At 42.3% G+C, this 22,425-nt stretch overlaps 2 protein-coding genes across 5 annotated transcripts in view; one reads left to right on the top strand and one right to left on the bottom strand.

Annotated features, from left to right (window-relative positions):
- The window catches only part of mideasb (mitotic deacetylase associated SANT domain protein b), a 28,349-nt gene extending 9,590 nt beyond the window's left edge, over positions 1 to 18,759 (bottom strand). For 2 of the 4 annotated variants that reach the window (XM_087169734.1, XM_023430766.2), the window contains exons 1-8: positions 14,995 to 15,159; positions 10,951 to 12,808; positions 8,720 to 8,983; positions 7,793 to 8,141; positions 7,470 to 7,536; positions 4,986 to 5,128; positions 4,158 to 4,261; positions 745 to 820 (exon numbers count right to left, since the gene is read on the bottom strand). In XM_087169734.1, coding sequence (XP_087025860.1) covers positions 745 to 820; positions 4,158 to 4,261; positions 4,986 to 5,128; positions 7,470 to 7,536; positions 7,793 to 8,141; positions 8,720 to 8,983; positions 10,951 to 12,537 — 2,590 coding nt within the window. In that variant the 5' untranslated portion in view covers positions 12,538 to 12,808; positions 14,995 to 15,159. Of the gene's footprint in view, positions 1 to 744; positions 821 to 4,157; positions 4,262 to 4,985; positions 5,129 to 7,469; positions 7,537 to 7,792; positions 8,142 to 8,719; positions 8,984 to 10,950; positions 12,809 to 14,994; positions 15,160 to 15,374; positions 15,459 to 18,428 lie in introns of those variants that run through there. The other 2 variants (XM_087169735.1, XM_087169736.1) reach the window with 2 other exon arrangements.
- A 336-nt stretch (positions 18,760 to 19,095) lies between these two features.
- On the top strand, positions 19,096 to 22,425 carry ptgr2 (prostaglandin reductase 2). Its single transcript, XM_023430769.2, has 8 exons — positions 19,096 to 19,394; positions 19,524 to 19,642; positions 19,914 to 20,105; positions 20,357 to 20,527; positions 20,876 to 21,085; positions 21,291 to 21,500; positions 21,608 to 21,647; positions 21,746 to 22,425. Exons 1-8 carry the CDS (start codon positions 19,358 to 19,360, stop codon positions 21,808 to 21,810), a joined length of 1,044 nt encoding a protein of 347 aa, XP_023286537.1. The 5' UTR covers positions 19,096 to 19,357; the 3' UTR covers positions 21,811 to 22,425.

The following is a 22,425-nucleotide window of genomic DNA, read 5'->3' as shown; positions in this document are numbered from 1 at the left end:
GCCTATTCCCCTCTTCCCCCCTCCTTTCCTCATCACATTGACCCTGACAATCCTCCATAGTCCCCCACTACCCCCACCAGCATCAACAGCAACACCACACTCTCGCTACTGCAGCTGCCATTGCTTAGAGGCAGAGGCTCAGAGAGTCCATCACTGTTTATTGGTAATAAGATTTTGGGGGGGAGGCTGCACACATCCAAGATTATTAAGTAAGGCACAAATATAAACACAAACATACACAGATAAAGCAAGAATTTATCTTGGCTGAAATTTGGATTTTCAACTATTTATGAGCATTTGTTTTGAGCTTCTTTGTGCACCAGATGGATGGGGTCTTATCACATGAGGTAATAAAGGATGCTAGAAAATGATGGCAATGACTGGTGATCAGTTTAGTCAACTTTCTTTTACGGATCATTTTCTCACAGAAGACGCTGCTTCAATAAATCTAGGGCTGCCAATAATCATTAGAATTGGTCATCAATTCATCTGTCGACTGTTCTGTCTGTTTGGTTTATAAAATGCCAAAAAATACTGAAAACTGACCTTCAACAGTCTAAACCCCATATTTATCAATGTAATATCACATCAGACATTTGGTATTTTTGCTTGAAAAATGACTGAAACGATTACTTGTTTCAGATCTAAGCAAATCACATCCATTTATTATTATTGGTAAAAAAAAAAAAAAAAAAGCTAAAGTTCTATTGAAATACTAATAAATGATATCTTTATAGTACTGACCTGAGTAGTGGTAGTTTGACAGCTGATGAGACTTGGAGAAAATTGGGTTCCTCAGCATCAGGAGCGACAGAGCAGCCTGAAAACAAGATCGTAACATTACTTGAAAGTGAAGACACTTGGCACATTAGCTGCATTAACTGCACAACAGTGATTGTTGTGAGCTTTTATAGAGAAGGTCACTCCTGCCAAGCAGACTGACTCTTGCTCTATTAGGAGCTCCAGCTGTGCTTTATAAACCTGTAAAAACACACTGAGCCAAACGATGAATGTTACAGGTGACCAGGGAGGGAGATAACCATCGTTCTCATTTTCCTGCAAGTATCAAGTACCTAAGTGCATCATATTATGTTGATACGCTCTCTGGCATTGTCAAAAAAAGAAACCGTCTCACTGTGCATGAATGCTGAAAGACGAGACCGCTGCAGAGAGTGGGCGCTCTGACAGCACCCCCCACCCCCCGCCCCTCCTCATAGTTTCCTTGACAACGCTGGACCAGAGCTGGTCGCTAGGGCCTGAAATCTCCAACAGTATCGTACCACAAAGCACTCTGAACAACTCTGAAGCAGGCATCGAGTCAAGTCCAGCTTGTGCATCTTCAATAATGGAAGTAGTGGTTTAGGATCACTGTTTACGTCGCTCTAAAGACAATGTGATGCGAAACGAAATTTGTTTTCCCTGTGAAATGAAAAGTCAATTTGTGCTGCTCAGTGTTGAATAATTCTTATTCGTATTAAGTCTTTTTTACACAAGACAAAAATAGTAAATGTTATTAATAATGTTTCTTAATTTTTTCAAGCTAAATATTTACTAGGATTAGGTGCCACAGATACTGTATTATTAGTATTATTGTTAGAGCTGCAATGATAGGGGGATTGGTTGGTTGGAAACTGGTTGGTTGATGAATAAAAAATTTACAAAAATTTACAAAACAATTCTGATAATTGATTAATTGTTTAAGTCATTTTTAAGCCAAAATGTGAAACATCTGATGGCTCCAGCTTCTCAAATGTGACAATTTGCTGCTTTTTCTTGGCTTCACATCATAGTAAATTGAATATATTTAGTGTGACAAAATAAAAGATACCTTAGGGTTATACAGGTTATTATGAATCACATCATAATCAAGTATGATAATAATTGTTAGTTGCAGCCCTGATCATCTTTATTATTATTTGCATTTAAATGACTCAATTTAACTTTTTTACATTCAAGATAAAAGCTGGTCTCATGCAGCGAGGCTATTCTGAGATGTTCAGCCTTCATTTTTTCTTTTATTATCCCAAGTGTAGCCATTGTTCCAACCCACCCACTGCTCATTTCTGTTTAATTCTCTGAAACTGCACCATGCCTGACTGTATCTGATGTTGTTTTGTTGGTATTTCAATGGGGGTGATGTGACCAGGAAAGGGCCACTTGAGATGCTGCCTCGCAGCATTTAACAGTGACAGCTATTTGGCCTCATTACCACAACCAGCACAGAGCACATTGTTCCTTTTTTTTTTGAAATTTGAAATCTAATCAGTTGCACAGAGAGGCTTATCATAAGTCGTCATTTGAGCTGTTTCATACTGTGGTCAAAGATGAGGTCGGGGTGCTCTTGAAGGATTACGTCCTTGGATTTATGCACTGCAAACTGAACTATCCCTGATAATGATCTCTGATGTAGTTAGCGGTCTGACGGTGGTACAATCATTATGAGACACAGGATGTATCACTTTTGCAGTACAGGTTGGGCACCCGTCTGACCAGTCTTGGTGACACTATCAGTGAACGCAAGCTTGAACATTTATGACTTTTCTGACCTTTCTCAAGCACATCTATGACTTTGATGTTTCATGTATCAAGATACTTTCAAGTACAGCTAAGAAATGCGTGTAAACCTGACCACATGTGTTAAAAACCTGATGCAACAAGGGCAATATACTGTACAATGCTGTACGTTTCGCCTGGCATCTTGAAGGTAGAAATCCTTCTCCTCATCATGTCGAGTGAAGCCCTGACCTTTGCTTTCTATATTTGACAATATCTAGAACATGGCTACAATAAACGACTGAGCTAGGGCTGCAACTGATGAATAGATTCATCTTTTGGTTTATAAAATGTCAGGCTTTAGGAAACCTCTTCAAATGTCTTAAATAAAACAAAAGAAAAAGCAGCAAATCCTCACGACCGAGAAGCTTGAACTACAGAATTTGGGGCTTTTATTAACTTGAAAAAAACTATAAATCAAATATTAAAATAGGTCAATTGTAGATTTTTCTGTCAATCGACTGTTGTGCTTCACACCTCTGTGACAGCATGTGCAGCTCTTCTGCTCTACACACAGCAGCATCACTCTGCCTCTGGCTAAAAAACCACACTGTTGTCAGTCATCTCAGGACACCACAGAGTTTCAGTACAGAGCAAAAGTGAAATTCTACAGATCAGTCACTTCCGTTCAGTAATCAAAGAGAGCTCAGATGAATGCATTACAATACATTCACTACATCTAAGTGCGGACAAGAAAGCAGATTATCGGGAGGGAGCCGGTTAAGGCAGGAAGTCGGAGGACACGTGCGTGTGCACTGCATCAGTCTGATTACTTTAAACTTTGCATTTAGATGCAGCTGGTCAATAATCAGATTCATCTTCTCCCACATTTCCTATTTTTGAATTGCGACTTTCATATTTTCAGTGTATTAGTGAGATATGAAGCAACACCTTGACATGTTTTTGTCCTGGTCGGACTTTATATTGAATTCTTTTGAATGGAAGGCCTTGCTCTTGCTCATATGAAACCCCAACTCTAACCCTGTTAGAAGAAGGTTAAAGGTTCACAAGACCAGAAATCAGACAGAAATCCAGTTTCCTCGTGTACATGATGCTTAAGGTTTGTGCAGAAAGCCAACAATAACATGATTGCATTGCAGTAATGGGCTTCTGTCCAGTTACAAAGCATAGTAATATATTCTTTCAAGGCTTTGAGGTAAATGGCAAATGTAATCATGTGTGGAGTGTGCATTAGGCCTCGCATTTTCTCTCATTCAATGCTATTACTTCTGAAATAATGATTAAATACCCCATTTCAAAATGATTTACCACTTCAAAATGAGAAAAACAAACCTAACAAAGTCTAAAAACGATAAACTACCGCCAGTTTGTTCTATTAATCATTCTATAAAAGCTGGAGTCCTTTTTTCTTGAAATCTTTTAAGTTTTTCTGTGACAATAGATATTTTAACAGGAATGCAGATATTGCTGTTTTTATGAGTCAAATCAATCTTTAAGAGGAAAACATGTCGCTGTTCCTGTGTGGATCAGAAGGAAACACGAATAAATCTGTTTAGTGCAGAGCACAGCTCTTGCTCATTTTTCTTTTTAATAGTGTAAATCCCTGCCCGGCCGATCAATACGGATTGTTCTGTCACACTCACCATTATGTCCCCTTTGCATTCGTACAGACAATGGTGGGCTAACTCCTGGTTGGTGCCTCCTCCACACAAAACACTGGAGCAGGCCATGTGCATGAGGTCTTCCACTGAAAGAGACAAAGATTGTTCATGAAAGGGAAAAAAAACACACACACTTTGTTATTATTTTACAACAGTGGTGACAAGATTTTGTACATTTGGAAAGGAAAGAATGAACAAGAGAGGCATGTAATACAATCATAATCTAATAAAATGATATTAAACTGTATAAACAGTTTACTGTGATTTTTTCTATTATGGATGATCAACATTAGTCTGAGTCTAAAACAAACTTCCCCACAGTGACAAATACTCTATATGGTATTACAATAAGATCCCACTGCATATGAGAAAATGTAACATGGTAATACCATTACATTTACATTTACAATTACATTTTCTCATATGCAGTGGGATCTGCAGAGTTAAAACTGCTTGCACAGAAGTCACCCACATTGCAACATCTTGATCATGAATTGTTGAAAACGTTATCTCTCAAGTGATAACAACAGACAGTTACTTCTGTAGTTTGCAAAAGGGAAATGACATACTTTGATGAATAAAAACAAAGGGTTTAAGATAAAAGAAATTGGTAATTTATATTCAAACTAATTACTTCTTATCATAAAACGTAAATCAGGACTCTGAAGAGCAGAAAGTCAGCTTCACAGGAAATAATAGTTGGCTGCTTTCAGCTTACAAATCCTGCACAAAACATCCTCTTCCGTCTTCTGCTGTTGGTTTCAGGTGATGTAACAATAGTGAAATAATGTGTCAGGTATTTTTACTTACCTTTCTCGTGGAAGTCAGGTTTTTCCTCCAACTCATTCAGTGGCGCCCAGACCAGATCCGCGCAATGGTGATCCAGCTCGACAGCTGACCGCTGCCTCAACTCTGGCACCTCCGCCTGGTACCGCGACCCAATATTTATCCGCCTGGGAACAGGACATCAGTGTGAGCGACAAGGATCGAGGATCATTCAATTTGAATTTGATCAAAATTCATCAAGCGCCTCTGCAGTTATGAGGCATTTATTCACTCAATCAATCATTCAATATTTCAGTCAAGACATCACATATCAATATCAAATTTCTTTTGAGAGAAAAGCTGTTGTTTTATTTCTCAGATCATATATTGGTTTCCTCGCTTTTCTTCCTGCCATGATCTTTAAATAGCCGCAGGGAGATTGCTGAGGCACTCAGGCTCTGAGTGCTGTAATTCTTGCACTGTTTCGAATTCAAGCTTGTTACACAGCTCTCTGGTGCTCTCAGCATAATGAGTAAAATGCAAATGACTTTCAAAATGTGTATTTTAAAAAAGAATGCATTTCTTGAATTGACTGAATTGAAAGTAAATGGATCCTCTTTCTGCTGAGGGACAAAAGTTGTGGCCAAAGCAGAAGAAAGACTCATAATCCTACCAGTGCGGAAAGTCAAAGATAATATTTCTCAAGGGGCTGAAACCCGATATCACAGGGATGCAGTTTTGTTCACACAGACAATCCCGTTCAAGCATGTCTCCTCCCTCCTCTGCATTTCCAGTGGGCCTGCAGTATTTCCAGCTGAGTGAGTGTGTGTATTCTGGCTGCCTCCCCCAGGGAAGGTGGGCTGCTAAAAGTTGAACTGTGATGCCTCTTGTGTGCTTGGGAGCACACCAGACCCAGCTGAAGCCATGATTTATGAGAAGCCTCGCTGGCTCGTCCACTAACTAACTAACTGCTGAGCAGCTGGCACTAGTCAGGCAACAGCTTGCACAATGCGCCCCATAAACTGCACCTCACTGTCAATGCAACAGCAAGCAACTACAAAAAGAATTGTTGTCCGATGATTTAAGGGTTAAACACCCGAGTCTCAGTTTTCTTTAAGCTCCTCCTCTCTGCTGCTCTAATTTTCATAAACGCCCAAGCTACCGTTGGCTGTGTTTACATTAAAGGAGTACCTTGGTTATTGCTGATTTCTTATTGGTCTTATTTGGTTTAAGTTTTTCCCTGCATTATCTCTGAGAATAAATTTATTTATTTTTGGATGGTATTTTTTTTCTGCAATGGCCATTCAATGTATTTACATCTCTACATAGTAGCTTTTACTGTTAGTGCCACTCCAGCACTGGATTCGATGAGGAACAATGCAGACATGTAATCCAGAGTAATTTTATCTTACTGAATTCAGTCTCGCTGTTTACTTCCTTTATACGATATCAAGGTTGTTTTAAATGAATGCTAATTTAAATGAAACTCTTCCTACTGCATCTGCTTCACATTAAAAGTTCCCTAACTTGTGAAACACAAGGAAGGCTTTTATTGTGAAGCTGCCACAGGAAACAGCATATTTTATAGGTTAGTTCTGCTTGTATCAGTAATGAAAGACATTTTTCTGTTTATATATTGAAACAACATTTTTAACATAACAAGATTAAGACTAAACTTTATTTAGAGTCATTTTTTCATAAATTTTGTGTTGGAAAAAAAAAAGAAGGGGGATATGCATGTGGGTTGTATGTTGCATGTTAGTGGCACGTTAGTTTGCAGGGAAGTCGGCAACAATGAACCAAAATCAACCTGGACTGCAGAGGGTTAAAACAATGCAAGTCTCTTTGGCTGCACTGTTAACAGTTAAACCAGTTCCTCTGTTTGTGCAATTCCACAGCTGCTCAACTAGTGTCTGCTGGAGTATTAAACCATGGGTGTAAATCTAAATCAACCGTCCTGGTTGAAAAAATCTTAAGGATTTAAACTTTCATATCAACAAAAGCCTCATATGGTATTCTGTTAAACTCCAGATTCTGATCAGTTTCCAGCCACATTATAACACACACTGTAGAACACAGGCTCAGGCCTCTGGTGTATTTAACGCCATTAGTTTTCAAACAGCTTCAAGGCTTTCATTTGACAGATAACACGGACTTGTTATGACAGGATGCATTTCACTGAGGGAGACATTAGGCTGAATAGTTAGATCAGAAGGTGAATGCTGCCACTAATGCAAGCTGTGGATGACAGGGCAAAAGATTCCAGTGGTAACAGTGGTGAAGGGGAGGGCCGCTTTAAAGGATGGGTTTAGAATTTCAAGTCTGTGCTCTCCTTCAAGACAAATCATGATTCAGCCCAGTGTTATGGTTTGAATAATTGATTGCAGAACTACTACTCAAGCATGCTCTTGAGTAACCATATAATTTATCTGAAAATGACACACACACAGCTCATCTCCCTCCCCCCAAACCCACCCTTTCCATAATGGAAGATGATGATTTTGGGATGTGGAGAGGGAAAATACTCACGGCTCGATGCTGACTGGAGTGGCCTCGCTCATAGCCGACAGAACTGGGGGTGTGATATCGCAGCTGTCTAAAGGGGCAGCAACACAGAATCCACTCAGTGACATTATCAAAAAGGTTTTTGTCATAAATCGCAGGAGTTATATTTTGTATATGTTGTATATATTTTATCTTGGAGGTTAAAACAAGAATATCAAATGCGGAATCATACGAATCATACATCACTGCCAGATGTTTATTACTTTATGTCTGAATCTACAGAGTTTAGATGTCCTGTGGATAATTCAGTGAGGTCTCATGAACTTATCTTTATGTTTTTTACTTACTGGAACGCAACAGGCTGCGTGTGGCCGACTTGGGCGTTGCGGGAGGTGGCAGGCCCTGGCCGCTGGCGGCAGCGGCTGCTGCAGAAGACAGGAAGGTGGAGAAGTAGAGGCCTGAGCCCTCACGAACAGGGCTGAGGATAGGTGGAGGCGTGTAGGGGGGCATGGTGAGGGGGTTGTCAGCCAGGCGTACAGGGGAGCGTAGGTGGCTCTGGTAAGGTGTGATGGTGGAGTACACTGGCGGAGCGATGAATAAACCGGGTTTAGGTGGTGGGATGAAGAGGGGCTCAGGCCGGGGACGCCGTTTGGACTTTTTGCCATCTTCGTCTTTCTCCCCCTCTGTGCCGCCATTCTGGTGAGGGAAAATCGTTTTAAGAGGTGAATATTTGACTCTGTTTTTAATTTTATGTAAAAACACACGCACAAAAAAAACTCACAACAATTTGGCCGCTAACACAGTTGCCTTTCTATGTGTTTATCCAGAGAAATCCTAGAGAACAAGCCACCCCAACCCTCAACTGTATGGTACATAATGTACAGTATGGCAGTGCTAAACCCTGATAATCTGCCTGATCTGGGACAGGGCAACCAGTTCACAAAATCCCCCCCTCACTGCCCAAATGAAAGAGCGAAAGAGGGAAAAGTGTGGACAACTAAAGTGGGGGCGGGGGAGACACCGAGCATGGTGGGGGGAAGGGAGAGTATGTTGGTGGGGCGATGTGGCATAAATGCAAGGATTTAATAACTGGAGTTTAGACAGGCAGAAATAAGACTGAATAAGACAGATGGATACCAGATTATTACTTGACTCTGATAGCTTGGTAAATAAATATATGAATATGCACCAACTAAAAAAGGTTTAGCAAACTCTGCTGGCACTGCAAAAACAAACAAACAACAGAAAGCCATCAAGAACAAAATTATACTGACTTGCTCTGAGCTCTCTGACAAGGAGTTTCTGAGTGAGCGTCTCCGGGTGACAATGACCGAGGGTGTGTGGTCTGCACGGCCGAGGTCCTGGGGGTTTGAAGGCCTGGGGGGCCAGTTGGAAGCCAGGGTTGCTTCATCTCTGTCAGGGGAGGAGGGATCCTGCCTCCGGACCGGAACAGACACGGGGATGACGAGCGGCAGAAGGTTGTCGTCTCGAGGGCGCTTGGCCTCTGATTCACTGGGACTCCATGGTCTGTGTGGCTCCTAAGAAAGATTGTGGATTCAAATAAAACATCCGAGAGCATATGCAAATGCATTGCCAGCACACTGCAAATGAACTGGTTGACACTAAACAGCTGAAACCTTAAGTGTATTTATCAATCCACACAAAATCTTTTCAGCTTTCATAACTGTTAACTAAGGAAATCATAATGGGTATTCATCACTGTATTACTTTCTGGTGTTTAATAGACAAAATCAATTATCCAGATTAAATCAATAATAAAATAAAGGTTATTTGTATCCCTATACTAAAACATACATCCTCGTGGATTTAAAAACACTCCTGAAGGGGGTGACTCCTCAAACTAGGTTACTGTAATAGTTAAAGACAGCAGTTTCATCCTGTTACAACCTGTTAACTGCTGCAGCTGATACGGAGCACCTCCAAGTACCTGCAGCTTAGCACACAGCAGTACAATAACATTTACTTGGTTGGCTGCCCGATTCAAATCAATTCAATAAATTGGAAACCCTACAACTTTGTTGCTCACCTCACACAAAAACACAACACGTAACAAAAACTCAGTCAATACTCAAAATGGAGTGTTAACAAATAGGTCGATACAATACTCAACAAGCCTGTGATGTATTCCCACAAACACTGAAAATGAACCGCTGTAAAAAGCATTCAAAATAAAACAGGACGAAGACAGAACTTGAAATGTTCCCATGTCTCGGCTTGATATTGCGCTGCTAGGTGCAGCACTTAAGTGACAGACCTTACACGCATGTCAAAGAAACCATCCCCAAAAGCATTCTTCACATTTTTTTCTTTGAAAAACTGTAATGAGTGGGCACAAGCAGCCTGGGTGCTTTAGAGCAACGATCAACTCTAGAGCAGCTTCAAAGCCATCTAAACCACCACATCAGAGGCCAGCTGAAGACGGATGCATTCTGCCGCTGCACGCTGCATCGTCATGGGCAGAGAGGCATGCAGCAGTGTGGGCTATGCTGAATCTCTGCTCATTATTGCTGGTGGAAAACTCCAGTCCCTACACCGGAGTGGTGGAGAGATATTCTGCTGAGCGCTGCATGCAGGGCAACCCTGCACCCCTCCCTGTACAGAGAGAGGGGGGAGGGCAGACAAGGCCAGGCTGGAGTTTCTCTCCTTTGATGGGATGGGGGAGGTGTGTGCAGGCATGTAACCAAACACACTGTCTGTATGATCAGCTACCCATGAGGCAAATCCAGGGCACAGCCGTGCTGAACTACAGACATACTGACTCTGTGCTGTTTGGAAACAGGACTTGTTGCACAATCAAGACATTCAGCAGATAAACACAGATAAGTTTATGCCTTCACATGGCACAGCTAGGGTAAGTGGCTCCTTTAAAAACATGCTGTGAGAGCTGAAAAGTTACATAAGAAGCTGTTTATAAAGTATATGTGACAATATTCACAATGTAAAGATTTAGCCACTGATTTTCCCCACAAGGCAGAGTTGAGCAGCTCAGTCCTGTTGTGTACACTTCATTGGGCGTTGATTACACCCAGCATCTCTTCCAGCAACACGTTATTCACAAACAACACAAGTTTTGGCAGAGTTTTCTTGGCAGTAGGCTGTTTGTTCCAGTTCCCGCTCTTGTTCGGGGAGCTGTAGTCCCACTACAATTATAACCTAGGATAACACTAGAAAAATAGATTTCTAGTTCTCACCGAGATATTCACAATTAAGGCTTCCAGCTCATGGCGATGAGTTTAGATATAAATTGCTATGTAATGATCGGGACTGAGAACATTCTGTCCTTTTCTATTTAAGGTTATTTCTGTGGTTCTTTTCCTTGAGAGGAAACAGCTGAGAAACAGATGAGTGAGCAAAAGAGCGAGGGAAACAGAAAGACACAAAAAAGGAAAAGACAAGGGAAAGACAGAAGTAAAACGAAAGCAACACAAGGAAAGAAGAATGGCTGAGCATTTTGATAGTTTACAAATTGAAAATGAGCATTTACCTTGACAACATGTGACGGCAGAGACTCCATTTCCGAGGCCTTTTGAGCAAGGGTCTCCAGGTTGACCTCCTGGGACACCCTGCGTTTCCTGCGCGTGCTCTGGATGACGCCCGTTGGGGCTGCCTGAATGTCACGGGCCCCGTTCTGGGAGCCCTGCAGCCCCGGGGCTGCCTGATCCGAGGAGACGGAGAGAAAAGGGTTGTCGGATGGCGACCCTCCTTCCTTGGAGAGCCGTCGTGATCTGCGAAGCTGCGTTTGCGATTGGAGCTGCGTCTGGGGCTGCGACTGGGACAGGGGCTCAGACTGGAGAGGGGGCTGCAGGGGATCTGATGACTGCTGGGGTTCTGGGGTGATGTCCTGGATGACTGGTTCCTGGATCTTTGGGGGAGCTGGAGCAGAGGACTCCTGGGAGTGTACCACCACAGGCTGTGGATGTGGGTGAGGGTGTGCATTTTGTGGACCAGGGTAATAGTCAAGCACATGAGCGTTTTGTTGTTGCAACTGCTGATGTTGCATTTGCTGCTGAATATGGAGCTGTTGCTGCTGCTGTTGCTGTTGTTGTATTTGCTGCTGCTGTTGTTGCTGTTGCTGTATCTTTTGTTGCTGCTGCTCGTGCTGTATTTGTTGCTGCTGCTGCTGTAGCTGTTGCTGTACGTGCTGTTGATGCTGAATGATTTGTTGTTGCTGCATTTGTTGATGGTGCTGCTGCTGAATTTGCTGCTGGATTATGTGATGTTGTTGCTGGCGTTGTATTTGCTCTTGCTTCTGCAGCTGCTGTAACTGGTGTGGGGGTTTTGCCTGTGTTGAGTAGTTTGGTGGGTTAGGTAGGGTTGTCCTGTTGCCTTGAAAGGTCTGGTAGTAGGCTGTCAGATGCTGCTTAGGCTGACCAAAGGCCAACTGGAAGGGCTGCAGAACTGAGCTTCCTCCTGGGTGGGAAGTGCTGTGCTGCTGAGTGTTCAGTGCCCCAGGTTTTAAGGTTTCCTGAAAGGCCTGAGACTGCTGCTGCTGCTCCCACTCCATGCCCCGAGCCTTAACCGCATCCCTGTAGACTTCCACTGCAGGGTTGGCCCCTAGAGGCTGCTTGTCTGCAGCTCTGTTTGGGGGCTGTTGATGTGGCTGTAAGCCAGAAGTCTCGTGCATCGACTTCACAAACGCATTCTGGGTCCTTGAGTCTGTTACGTTAACTCCTCCGATATAATTTGTAAAGTTTTGTCCCCAGTTACTCATGGTGGTCCAAGAGGCAGCTCTCTGCTGCAGGGACTGTGATGGCTGCTGCTGACTGGGCTCCTGGTGGGCCCACTTCATTGGAACAGTCTGCTGATAATGACCCCTGCTCTGGTCACCCTTATCTGGGCTGAAGATAACAGAATTGAGGTACATGTGAGGGCCTTCTGGATTGGAGGTCACGGTACTTGCAGCCTCGCTCTGTCCGGGATCTGAAGCAGTGCCACCTGGGACATAATAAGACCCTTCAGGGTGCTGAGAAGTCTCCTTCATTGCTACGCTTTGATCGTTGAAAAATGTGATGCGTTTGCCTGTTCTTTTGGCGCTGGGTTTCTGCTGGGCTGGCACACTCATGACGGGCATGAATAAGCCGAGCCAGGTGAATATTTTCAACCAACGAACTACCGATGCTCAACTGGTTGTCACTTGAATATATCAATCGAAAAATCAAAGGGTATCCACAGTAAAATAAAGCTATAAAACTACATTGACATCAGTGTAAGGAGGAGTCAGGTCAACCAAGATAATCTTCTCTTCCCCTCTGAAGTTCTTTGTGACCCATCCAGAGGTTGCCGGCCTTGGGGTGAATAGATCCGAAGAAGTCTGTGTGTTTTCCTCATTCATGGGCAACACCCTGTATAGAGAAAATGAGAGAGAGGTCAAGCATTGAGCCATCAGACTAAAGGGGTCCCCACAGGGGGCTGTCATTATCATCCCTGCCTCAGCCATGTAAAAAACCTGTTGTTTGCTTTTTCAACAATAGACCTCCACTGAAAGGTATCGGGTGTGAGAATAGAGGAGGGGAGGGGTAGGTAACTGTGTCATTATTCGCTAAGCTCACATGACATAGGGATAAGGTCCTGCATGCAGCCGGACACGTATACTAAAGGATCTGCATATAGCATTCCTTAGGAAAATAGTTAATAGAGAAAGCTAAATCAATAGTTCCTGGAAATGTCATTACGGGATATTACTGCACCAGGTTTAATGATGGGCTGTGACATCAGCACAGATGCACAAACACAGAAGAAATGTTCATCATTGAGGTTAACTTGCAACTTTAGCACCTTTGTCGAAACCCCTCACAGCTCAACTGACCTGCAACAGAAAGGAAGCTCTCTTTCCCGCCAAACAACCCGAACAGACAGCAGGTTGAACATGATAGAAAGCACTGTTTTTACAACTATGTGACTCATCGAAAAAGGGAACTCGTGCCCTTTGAACCATGGCTGCAGACTCAAAAAAGAAGGGCAACTGAAAGTGAGCAAGCATGAGTCATGTTGAAAAGATCTATGCAAGGGAAAAAGTCACAATGGCCTCGAAGGCTTTGCTATCTTGTGGGGAGATCTTGACAATTGCCATGGTAACCCGTTATGATAAGCAAAAATATTATTTTACGTCCAGGTTTTGGAGCAGATTTTGAAACAGCGCAGACTGCCAATTTTCAAGCTGCACACAGATCGCCAGTGTTTCTGTTAAAAATTTCAATCCTTGCTCCATCTGTATAAAATGAAAATCTTGCCTCTCTTGTGCAGCAGTCAACAACCTAAAACAGAAAACCATTACAATTTTTTTTTATTGCTGCGAGAATCCGAATAATCAATGCACTGGCCTGCTGCAGGACGCATGTTACACAAAACTATTTGTCAAGATGATTACATAAATGAATCCTAGACTCTCTACAACACGGGCTTGGCAGAGGCCATCTCTGACAACCTAGTGACTGACAGTTGTCACCCTTTACTCTGGTGGCCTAGTAAAACACAAGCTCCTTAAAATAGACAGCTGCAGCTGTTCAGATCCTGCACTGGCTCAGGGGCACCGCTGACTGGGGAAACTGAATGGTCATGCTATGTTGCTAACAAACTGTGTGTATGTGTGTGTGCATCAGCAATGCCATGCGATGTTACACATGCCTATAGCCCTGTTGTCATATCATATGTAACACCCCCTATGAAAAAGATGCACATAAGCAAACCACATTCTTTTCTTGCAGAGTGACCCATAAGTGCTGATCACAGGGCGACCACGCTGTGTGAGCAGCCTCTGTGCATCTAACAGACACACACTCCATCTGAGGTTAGGGATTATCGTGACGCATCACAAGTGCAACCTTACACAAGCCCGGGGTTTAGCCCAATAAACACACTAACACGTTAAATTGGCTTAAAATGGATGTCAAGCATCATTAGCGGGCCTAATCCATCGCAGTTTCCTAATTTAAATCAGTCCGTGTGGCATGGCTCGCACATCAGCCGACATATGCGGCCTGCACTGTGTCAGTGTGAGACGACAATTAAAGAAGATAGAAGAAAAACATGCTGAGTCCTTCCACGACAGGACTCTTCCTGGACCCCCCCTCTCCCTCTCCCTCCCCTCCACATCACTTTTTTTGTGGCCAGCCAGCTCAGCGCTATTTACGAGAAAGCCTTTGTTGCAGAAAACGGATTATCCAGTCACTAATGCCATGTCCCATTGCAACAAACCGAGCCAACAATGCGGACTGTATGACAAAAGTGTTGTGGCATGGCTAATAAAGAAATGCCGCTGATCGATACAAGTTGTCAACAAGGTTAATACGTCACATGTATCCTTCTTGTTGCAGCCTCAGTGCAGTGACATTACAAACATCCTACAGACGAGCGACGAGCCCCGTGTGGAGGTTTGATCCGACAGCGCTGAGCGCCCAGTCCGTCTCGGCGAGGTAAACAAAACTTTGTCAGTAAGCTGTGGCCACAATAACATGCACTGTCGACCACAACAACAACGCCACACAGTCATCGACACGGCGGCTCCAGCCCTGTCTGCCCCGATACTTACTGTGTTTGTCATGAAAGCTGCTACTAACGGCAGCTCAGTCCGCAGGATCGCACACTCGCAGCTCTGTGCGGCCAGCAGCGGCAGCAGGCCCGCACAATACCGACCTGCGATAGTGACTGCATACATCCCCAAGGTTGACTCATGCTATGCTGCTGACCTCACTCACTGGTACTTTTTTTCTTTCCTCACCCCCCCCACCCCCTACCACCAACACACCTCCCCGCTACAAAGTCAAGAGGAAAAGGGGGTCGACGTCGGTGCGTAAACAGATTCCTCCCCGGTTGGAAACTGAGCGCTAATCTGCACAAACGCGGGCGCAATGCCGCCGCTGTCTGTTGCACATTATTGCACTAGGATTGCACACAAAAAAAAAAACTCACACTGGCAATGCGGCCTTTTGCTGTACAGCTACTCTCTCCGTGTCTCTGCTTGTCTTGTGATCCCCCTCCCTCCACCGCCACAAGCTCGCTGGCCACACCTACTTCCATGCCCATAAAAGGCCTTCCTCTGACATGGAAGGCGCTGTAATTTACGGAGCAAGATCCCTCTCAGTCCATGCGGGAAATTCCAACACACATGGGAGGACCGCGGGGCTTGGAGGGGAAGGGCGCACCCGGTTACACACACACTCCGTTTTACATTCACTTTCCTTTCAAAATCACCACTTCTTTTTTTCCTCGTCTGGTTACTTTAGAAATTCGTCTTGAATTGCACGTATGGTGTGTGCACATTACACATCAAACAGGGTGTTATTCATGGAAGCTGCAGAAAAAGGTCTTCAGGGTGTGGGAGGAAAAATGTGAAAATACATTTTTGTTTATATTAGGGCTTCTGGTGATGATATTTTTAGCATGAATTCACCATTTACAAATAAGTGCCTAAAACAGTGAAATACAACAACATATTCATTACACATCAACAGATCCTGATTTGATTTATAGTATTTACTTTCTCGGTGTTACCAGCACCGAAGTATTCAGTTTATATTGAGACAGAGAACAGAGACAGAGAAGACCCTCACCCTTTGTGGGGAGGCAGTCAATTTGGTATTTTTACTTAATAAATGACAAACACATAGAATAAATTTGGGCTGCAACAAAGAATTATTTTCATTAATCTGCTAATCATTTTCTCCATGGATCACTGAATTTGTGAAAATCTGAGAAAATAGTGCAAAATGCCTGTCATCATTTCCCAGAGTGCAAAGTGCCATCTCCAAATGTCTTGATTTGTTCAAATGATATTCTTGAATTTCAAAGATACTCAACTTAAATTGACAGAAAACATTAAAATGAAGCAAATCCTAATATTGAAGCATAGACTATCTGTCATGTTTGCTTGAGAAAATGGTTTAAGTAACTATAAAGAAAAAGTATATTGTTATCCAGGCCCAGATGTTGCAAGGTGATCTATGGCCTACTCAATGATGTAATATCAAACAAATAAAGCAATAGCCAAGATAAAAAAGTGACCCTGGTCATCATGAGGCAACCAACCACCTGTATAAGCAGCAGTTCTGACACCATTATATGATTAGTTAATTCGTCAACCAATTGTAAATCAATCAATATTGATAATTTATTCTAGAGCTAAAACGATTTGTCAATTTCAGTGCAAAATGAATCAGCAATTAATGTAAATGTAGTAATTCATGGCTATATTGCATAGGCATTTTTCACAGAATACATTTGGACACCTGACAGTAGGAAAATCACTATATTAATATTAATGATGGCTGAATTCCTTTTACCTACTTCACTTTTAGGGTCCTTCTAATGTGCATGTTGGTTTACTATCACTTTTATGGCTTACTGGGGCTCTTGAATGGAACCGGCCCAGTATTATTAGTGACACCTGTGCCTTTCCTACAATGACAAGTCAAAATGTCTGCTGTGAAAAGGGCCTATTATAATAGGAAGTCAAACTGCTTTACTATTGGTAAATGATGACACACTATCATGTCACTGGACATGACCAAGCAGGCAGTCAGACTGTACAGGGCTGTAGTCTCTCTCCCAGGCCTTCTCTCCTCTCTCTGGCCCTTAAAATAACGTGCAAAGCCTAAAAACATTCACAGATGCAGTCGACAAGAAGTCGAGTCAGACTGACATGGCTGCCTCTGATGACACTGTCACTGCACTGGGAATTGTGGTGTGAGTGTGTGTGAGAGTTTATAACAGCCGTTTTGTTGGGCTTTTGAAGAAGACATCAGAGGTGCTATGACAATTAGTCGATTTATAATTTTGTCACTTGACAGATAATTAACAGGCAACTAATTAGATAATTAATTAATCATTAATGTAATTTTTCAAGCAAAAAATGCCAACATTTTATGGTGTCAGCTTCCCAAATGTGAGGATTTGCTGCTTTTCTCTGTTTAAAATCTTTCAATATTGAATATTGTGGGGATTTCTGACTGGTTGTCAGATAAAACAAATTATTTCAATGCACCACCTGGGGCACTGAGAAGTAGTGACAGGCATTTTCTCTATTTTCTGACACCTTATCATCTAAACCCTTAATTGAGAACTACAGTGGCAGATTAATTGATCGATAATTGCAGCCCTAGACTCCAATATCCTCTATTCACGCGACTCATACTGAAATGCATTTTTACAGGATCTTCCTACAGGTCTTTGCAGTTTGCTGTATCTTTTATATAATTATTCACATCTGCAATCTAGAAATTTACTACATAATATAAACTTTTAGCTACAGGTGATATTCAGTGCTGGCAGAGGAACTCAGATCGTATGTAAGTAAAAGAAGTAATAGCAAAATTTAAAATACTCTTTAATCCTTCATTCAAAACCATACTTAAGTAGGAGTGTGGAGTTACTATCAAAATCAAAATGAACTTAAGGTATAAAAGTAAAAGTACAGATTATGGGTTCTGACAGTGTTACATTTTTATATGTTACACTATTTGATTCTTCTTATCATTAATGCATTACCATGCTAGCAGCATTTCAATATTTTAGAGCTAATTTCACCCACTTTATATTCTGTCTGGGTGGCTTAATTTAATGCACAATAGGCTCATTACAAATTTTTAACATCCTCATCTGCAAAGCCACTGCAGCTGTCAGATGAATGTAGTGAAGTAAGAAGTACAATATTTCCCTTTGTAGTGCAGTGGAGCAGAAACATAGTTAAAGCACTAAACTGCAGTACTTGAGTACATGAAACTTTCCACCACTGGTGGCATACTATGAATCGCATACTGGGTGTTTCTCCTGTGGGACTTTCGGGGATTTTGACATTTCGTGCGTGTTGGGGGTGGGGTCAGGTTAGGTGAAGCTAGCTACATTCACCACTGCTACTTGCAACACATTACTGTGGCTAATTACAGTGCACTAAACCATACATACCCCCATTAACAAAACACCTAGCATGAGTCGGCATGCACAAACGATTAGCCTTGCAGTACTTACATTAAACTCTGTCCCTCCATGGCACACAGCCTTCATTTCCCTGTTTTTGCCGGTGCCCTGCAGCAGCCAAAGTTGACAGTAAGCTAGTGTGGCGGCACTTACTGATGAAACCCTATAAACTTTTTATTTCTTTCAGTTTCCTCCACAAGGCGTAACTTCCCAGTTCCACTTTGAAACACTTTTCAAGCTAGCAACAATCGATAATGCACCACGCGTTTATAATCTCTGACGAGAAACGGACGATTGCTTTGAAAATGTCGACTGTAATGGCAAATGTAGTTACATTCACTGCTGACTATGTTCAATCGCTCCAGTGTGATGAACTGGAATAATAAAATCTGTTGCTGAGGGCGCGTACCGTTTCTGATTCACTGTAGCTGCCTTAACGGCTCAACTGCACCTAGCGAAAAGACTACATGAAAGGCAAGATATAAACACCCGCTACACCGGAACGTTGGAGAAATAATGTCGCACTTTCGTTTAACCACTACACATTCACATTTAGAGACAGTGGGCGTCAAGTGGGGCGCTCACTAGCTCGGTGTTTTATTAAATATGATTTTACAATAAATACGTAATCAAGTACGATCTGGTAATTGATTCACAGCTAAAAATAGATCGGTCCAATTGACTAACGGATTTAAGCGAAGACGGAAGTTGCTAACAGGAAAGTCTCTTGCCTTGTACAAAATAATACATTCAGTCAATGCAATTTCCACTAGCTTACAGGCAAAGAAGACCATTTCGCTAATGTAAACACAGCATTTGGAGCAGGGTTTGTTAGTACTGGCTAGTTTAGCGTGTTGCTAGTCATGAAGTAACACTTAGCTATACTCGTGACCTCTTTTCGTATACAAGTCTGACGTGTTTATGTTAGGTCTATTCGATCAAAACAGGCTCCTCTTTGAATTGAAGGGCACTTTTGGAGAATGCATGTGCAGAGAGTCGTTCTCAACTCACGACCAGGTTGGCAACTTCACAAATTACTAATTTTTTGCATAAATGAAGATGACCCATTGTTTTATCTCATGTGTTGCAACAGTACAGCACCGTGTGGCTAACGTCTACTACTCAAAACTACTTATTTACATCAAGGTAAAAACGGGGCGCCAGTTCCTGAAAATTTCCGCCTGGAGGAGACGACTTTAGCACCTGACCTGAAAGATGGGGAGGCCCTTGTCCGGACGCTTTACCTTTCAGTCGACCCTTACATGGTATTGATACAGTCAAGATAGACAAAATAGATGACCTTTTGAGCCATATTATCTATATTTAGACTCCAGACTGTCTAGTATAAATAAATGTTACCAAACGAAAGGTTTAAGTTCAAAATGTTTTTTAAGTTTTTGTCCAGTGACTTCTTCTTCTTCTTCTTATCACTGCAAATAAACAGCTAAAGTTATATCATACAGTCAACTAGTCATAAAACCACAAACAAAGCTTCCCCATCTCCATGACTCTTATCTTTCTGTCTTTGCCTTTAAGCGATGCAGATTGAACGAAGACACCGGTGCTGATTACCTGACTCCATGGCAGCTGTCTGAGTGTGTGGATGGTGGAGGTGTTGGGTTGGTTGAGTCCAGCCGCTGCAGCACCTGCACTGAGGGAGATGTGGTCACTTCATTCAACTGGCCTTGGCAGACCCATGCTGTTATGAAAGGAACTGGCTTACAGAAGGTCTGGCATATCACTGTGTTTCAGAAGTGGCATATTATCCGCTGTGACAGGTAGACTAGGTCATAACTTCCTCTTGCAGAGAGGAGAATGACTTTGTGATCTGTGTGAAAAAATTGCTATGTGTTATGTAAGCTAGATTTCTACATGTTCTGTCTCTGCAAAAAAAAGTAATGCACTGGCTGATAGCACCCTGCATGTGACAGGTAAGCTGTGTTACATCAGCTGTGAATAGTACCTTCTTTCTATTGCAGGTTGATCCACAGTTGGTTGATGGGCACTTGTCCTACTTTTTGGGTGCAGTTGGCATAACAGGTCTCACTGCACTGCTGGGTGTAAGGGAGAAGGGTCATGTGATCAAAGGGGCCAATCAGACCATGGTGGTGAGTGGCGCGGCTGGGGCCTGTGGCTCCATAGCTGGACAGGTAAATACAGGAAACTCCATTAACACTTGACTGTCTAATACAATATACAGGTGTATCTATTTGGAAAGCTGAAAAAATATGCAAAAACTGCACTGATTACCCTCTAATTGACCTAAAAAATTAAAGTAAATAACTTGAAGGAGTTAAATTAATTCTTGAAATGATCTCTGTCCCAATGGGTGTAAATATGAGAAAGATTAAGGCAAGATGGTTGATGGAGCTGTTGCTGCTGTAGTTCAAAAATCATACTCAAGGTAGCAGGTTCAATCTCGCTAACTATAGTTGGCAACATAAACATGGTTTCAGTTTAGCCCAATTTTATCATTGCACCCTGCTTTTCTTTTCCAGATTGGCAGGCTGGATGGTTGCGTGAGGGTTGTTGGGATCTGTGGAACTGATGAGAAATGCAGAGCTTTAGTGGAAGATCTGGGCTTCTCTGCTGCCATCAACTATGGCCAAGAGGATGTACCGACAAAGCTCAAGGAGTGCTGCCCTGATGGTGTGGATGTTTACTTTGACAACGTGGGAGGTGTCACCAGTGATACTGTTATAGCACAGGTACTGCTTGGATTGTATCTGTTTGCATTTGTTTTTTCTTTGGCTGGAAAGCATGTGAATTCTGAGGTGTTAGTCAGCTTTTCTTCCCCTAATTGTCTTTGCAGCTTTTGCAAAATTAAAGTGGTGGCTGTGGATTCGTGCTAATTTTCTGTGTTTTGAAATCTCAATCTGACTCATTGACCTCTTTCTCTTTCTTTACCTCCAGATGAACAAAGGCGGCCATGTGATTTTGTGTGGGCAGATCTCTCAGTATAACAAGGATGTGCCATATCCTCCGCCTTTAAGTGAAGAGACTCAGGAAACCCTGCAAAGAAAGAGCATCACCCGAGAGCGATTTATGGTGCTTAACTACATGAGCAAAGCAGACGCTGCCCTCTGTGAGCTCAGCCAGTGTGTTAAATCAGGCCAAGTCAAGGTAAGGAGGTTGACTGTTTGGGCGTCTTTGTTCGTTTGCAAAATGCACGCTTCTTCGCTGTCCGTCGTATTGCATCATTTTGTTGCAATTTTTCTTCCATTTTGCAGGTGCTGGAAACTGTGGTGAATGGCATTGAACATATGGGAGGTATGTGAGTTTCAGTTCTGGCATTTATCCCTCTTGACTCTATGACTTGTTCTCTTTGACCTGACAGGAGTTTAATAATTTCTTTCATTTTCTTGCAGATGCATTTTGCTCTATGATGAAAGGGGGAAACATTGGCAAGCAAATTATAAAGATATTACAGTGAAGAAAATCCGTAATTTCCAGTAGTGACTGCTCTCACCAGATACCTGGGGAAATTAACCCACAGTTGCCTTTTTATCATAGCCGATAACACTAACTTAATGATCTCTTGTAGGATATTGCATTGCGTAGCTAATGCCAGTTGATTACAATTATGAAACTGTTTCTTTGAGAAAAATAAAATGAATGTAAAGAGTGCTTGAAAGCTAACACGATGAAAAGTTCACAAGACACCATGCTAGTAGCATTATCTTCCTCTACAAGTGCATTTCTCATCTTAACCAAAGACCACAATCGAAACAAGCCTTTGGTCTTCATTGTGTTATCCTAAATGTGATTTATTGTCGCCCATAGTGTTAAACTAAAAATGTTTATTAGCACAATCTAGCTAATAGAGTTTGAGTTATTCCACAGTATATATTGAGGTGAGATGATTATCATTATGTGCACTTGCTGTTTTAATTTTATGAAAAAGCCGTGCAGTGTTTTTAGTTAAGCTTCATATCACACCCATGTAAATGGAAATAAGCCTTTGGACTTTACTGTCATCCTTGACATGGGGAAGATTTCATTTAATGTCTCTCTATTGTCAAAATTAAACATAATTTTGAATATCTAA

This window comes from Seriola lalandi, unplaced genomic scaffold, assembly GCF_002814215.2.
Source record: "Seriola lalandi dorsalis isolate HSWRI2012SDOR001 ecotype SW California unplaced genomic scaffold, Sedor1 jcf7180002054911, whole genome shotgun sequence".
Taxonomy (NCBI): Eukaryota; Metazoa; Chordata; class Actinopteri; order Carangiformes; family Carangidae; genus Seriola; species Seriola lalandi.
The sequence above is the reverse complement of the archived record's forward strand: the minus strand, read 5'-3'. Positions and strand labels throughout refer to the sequence as shown.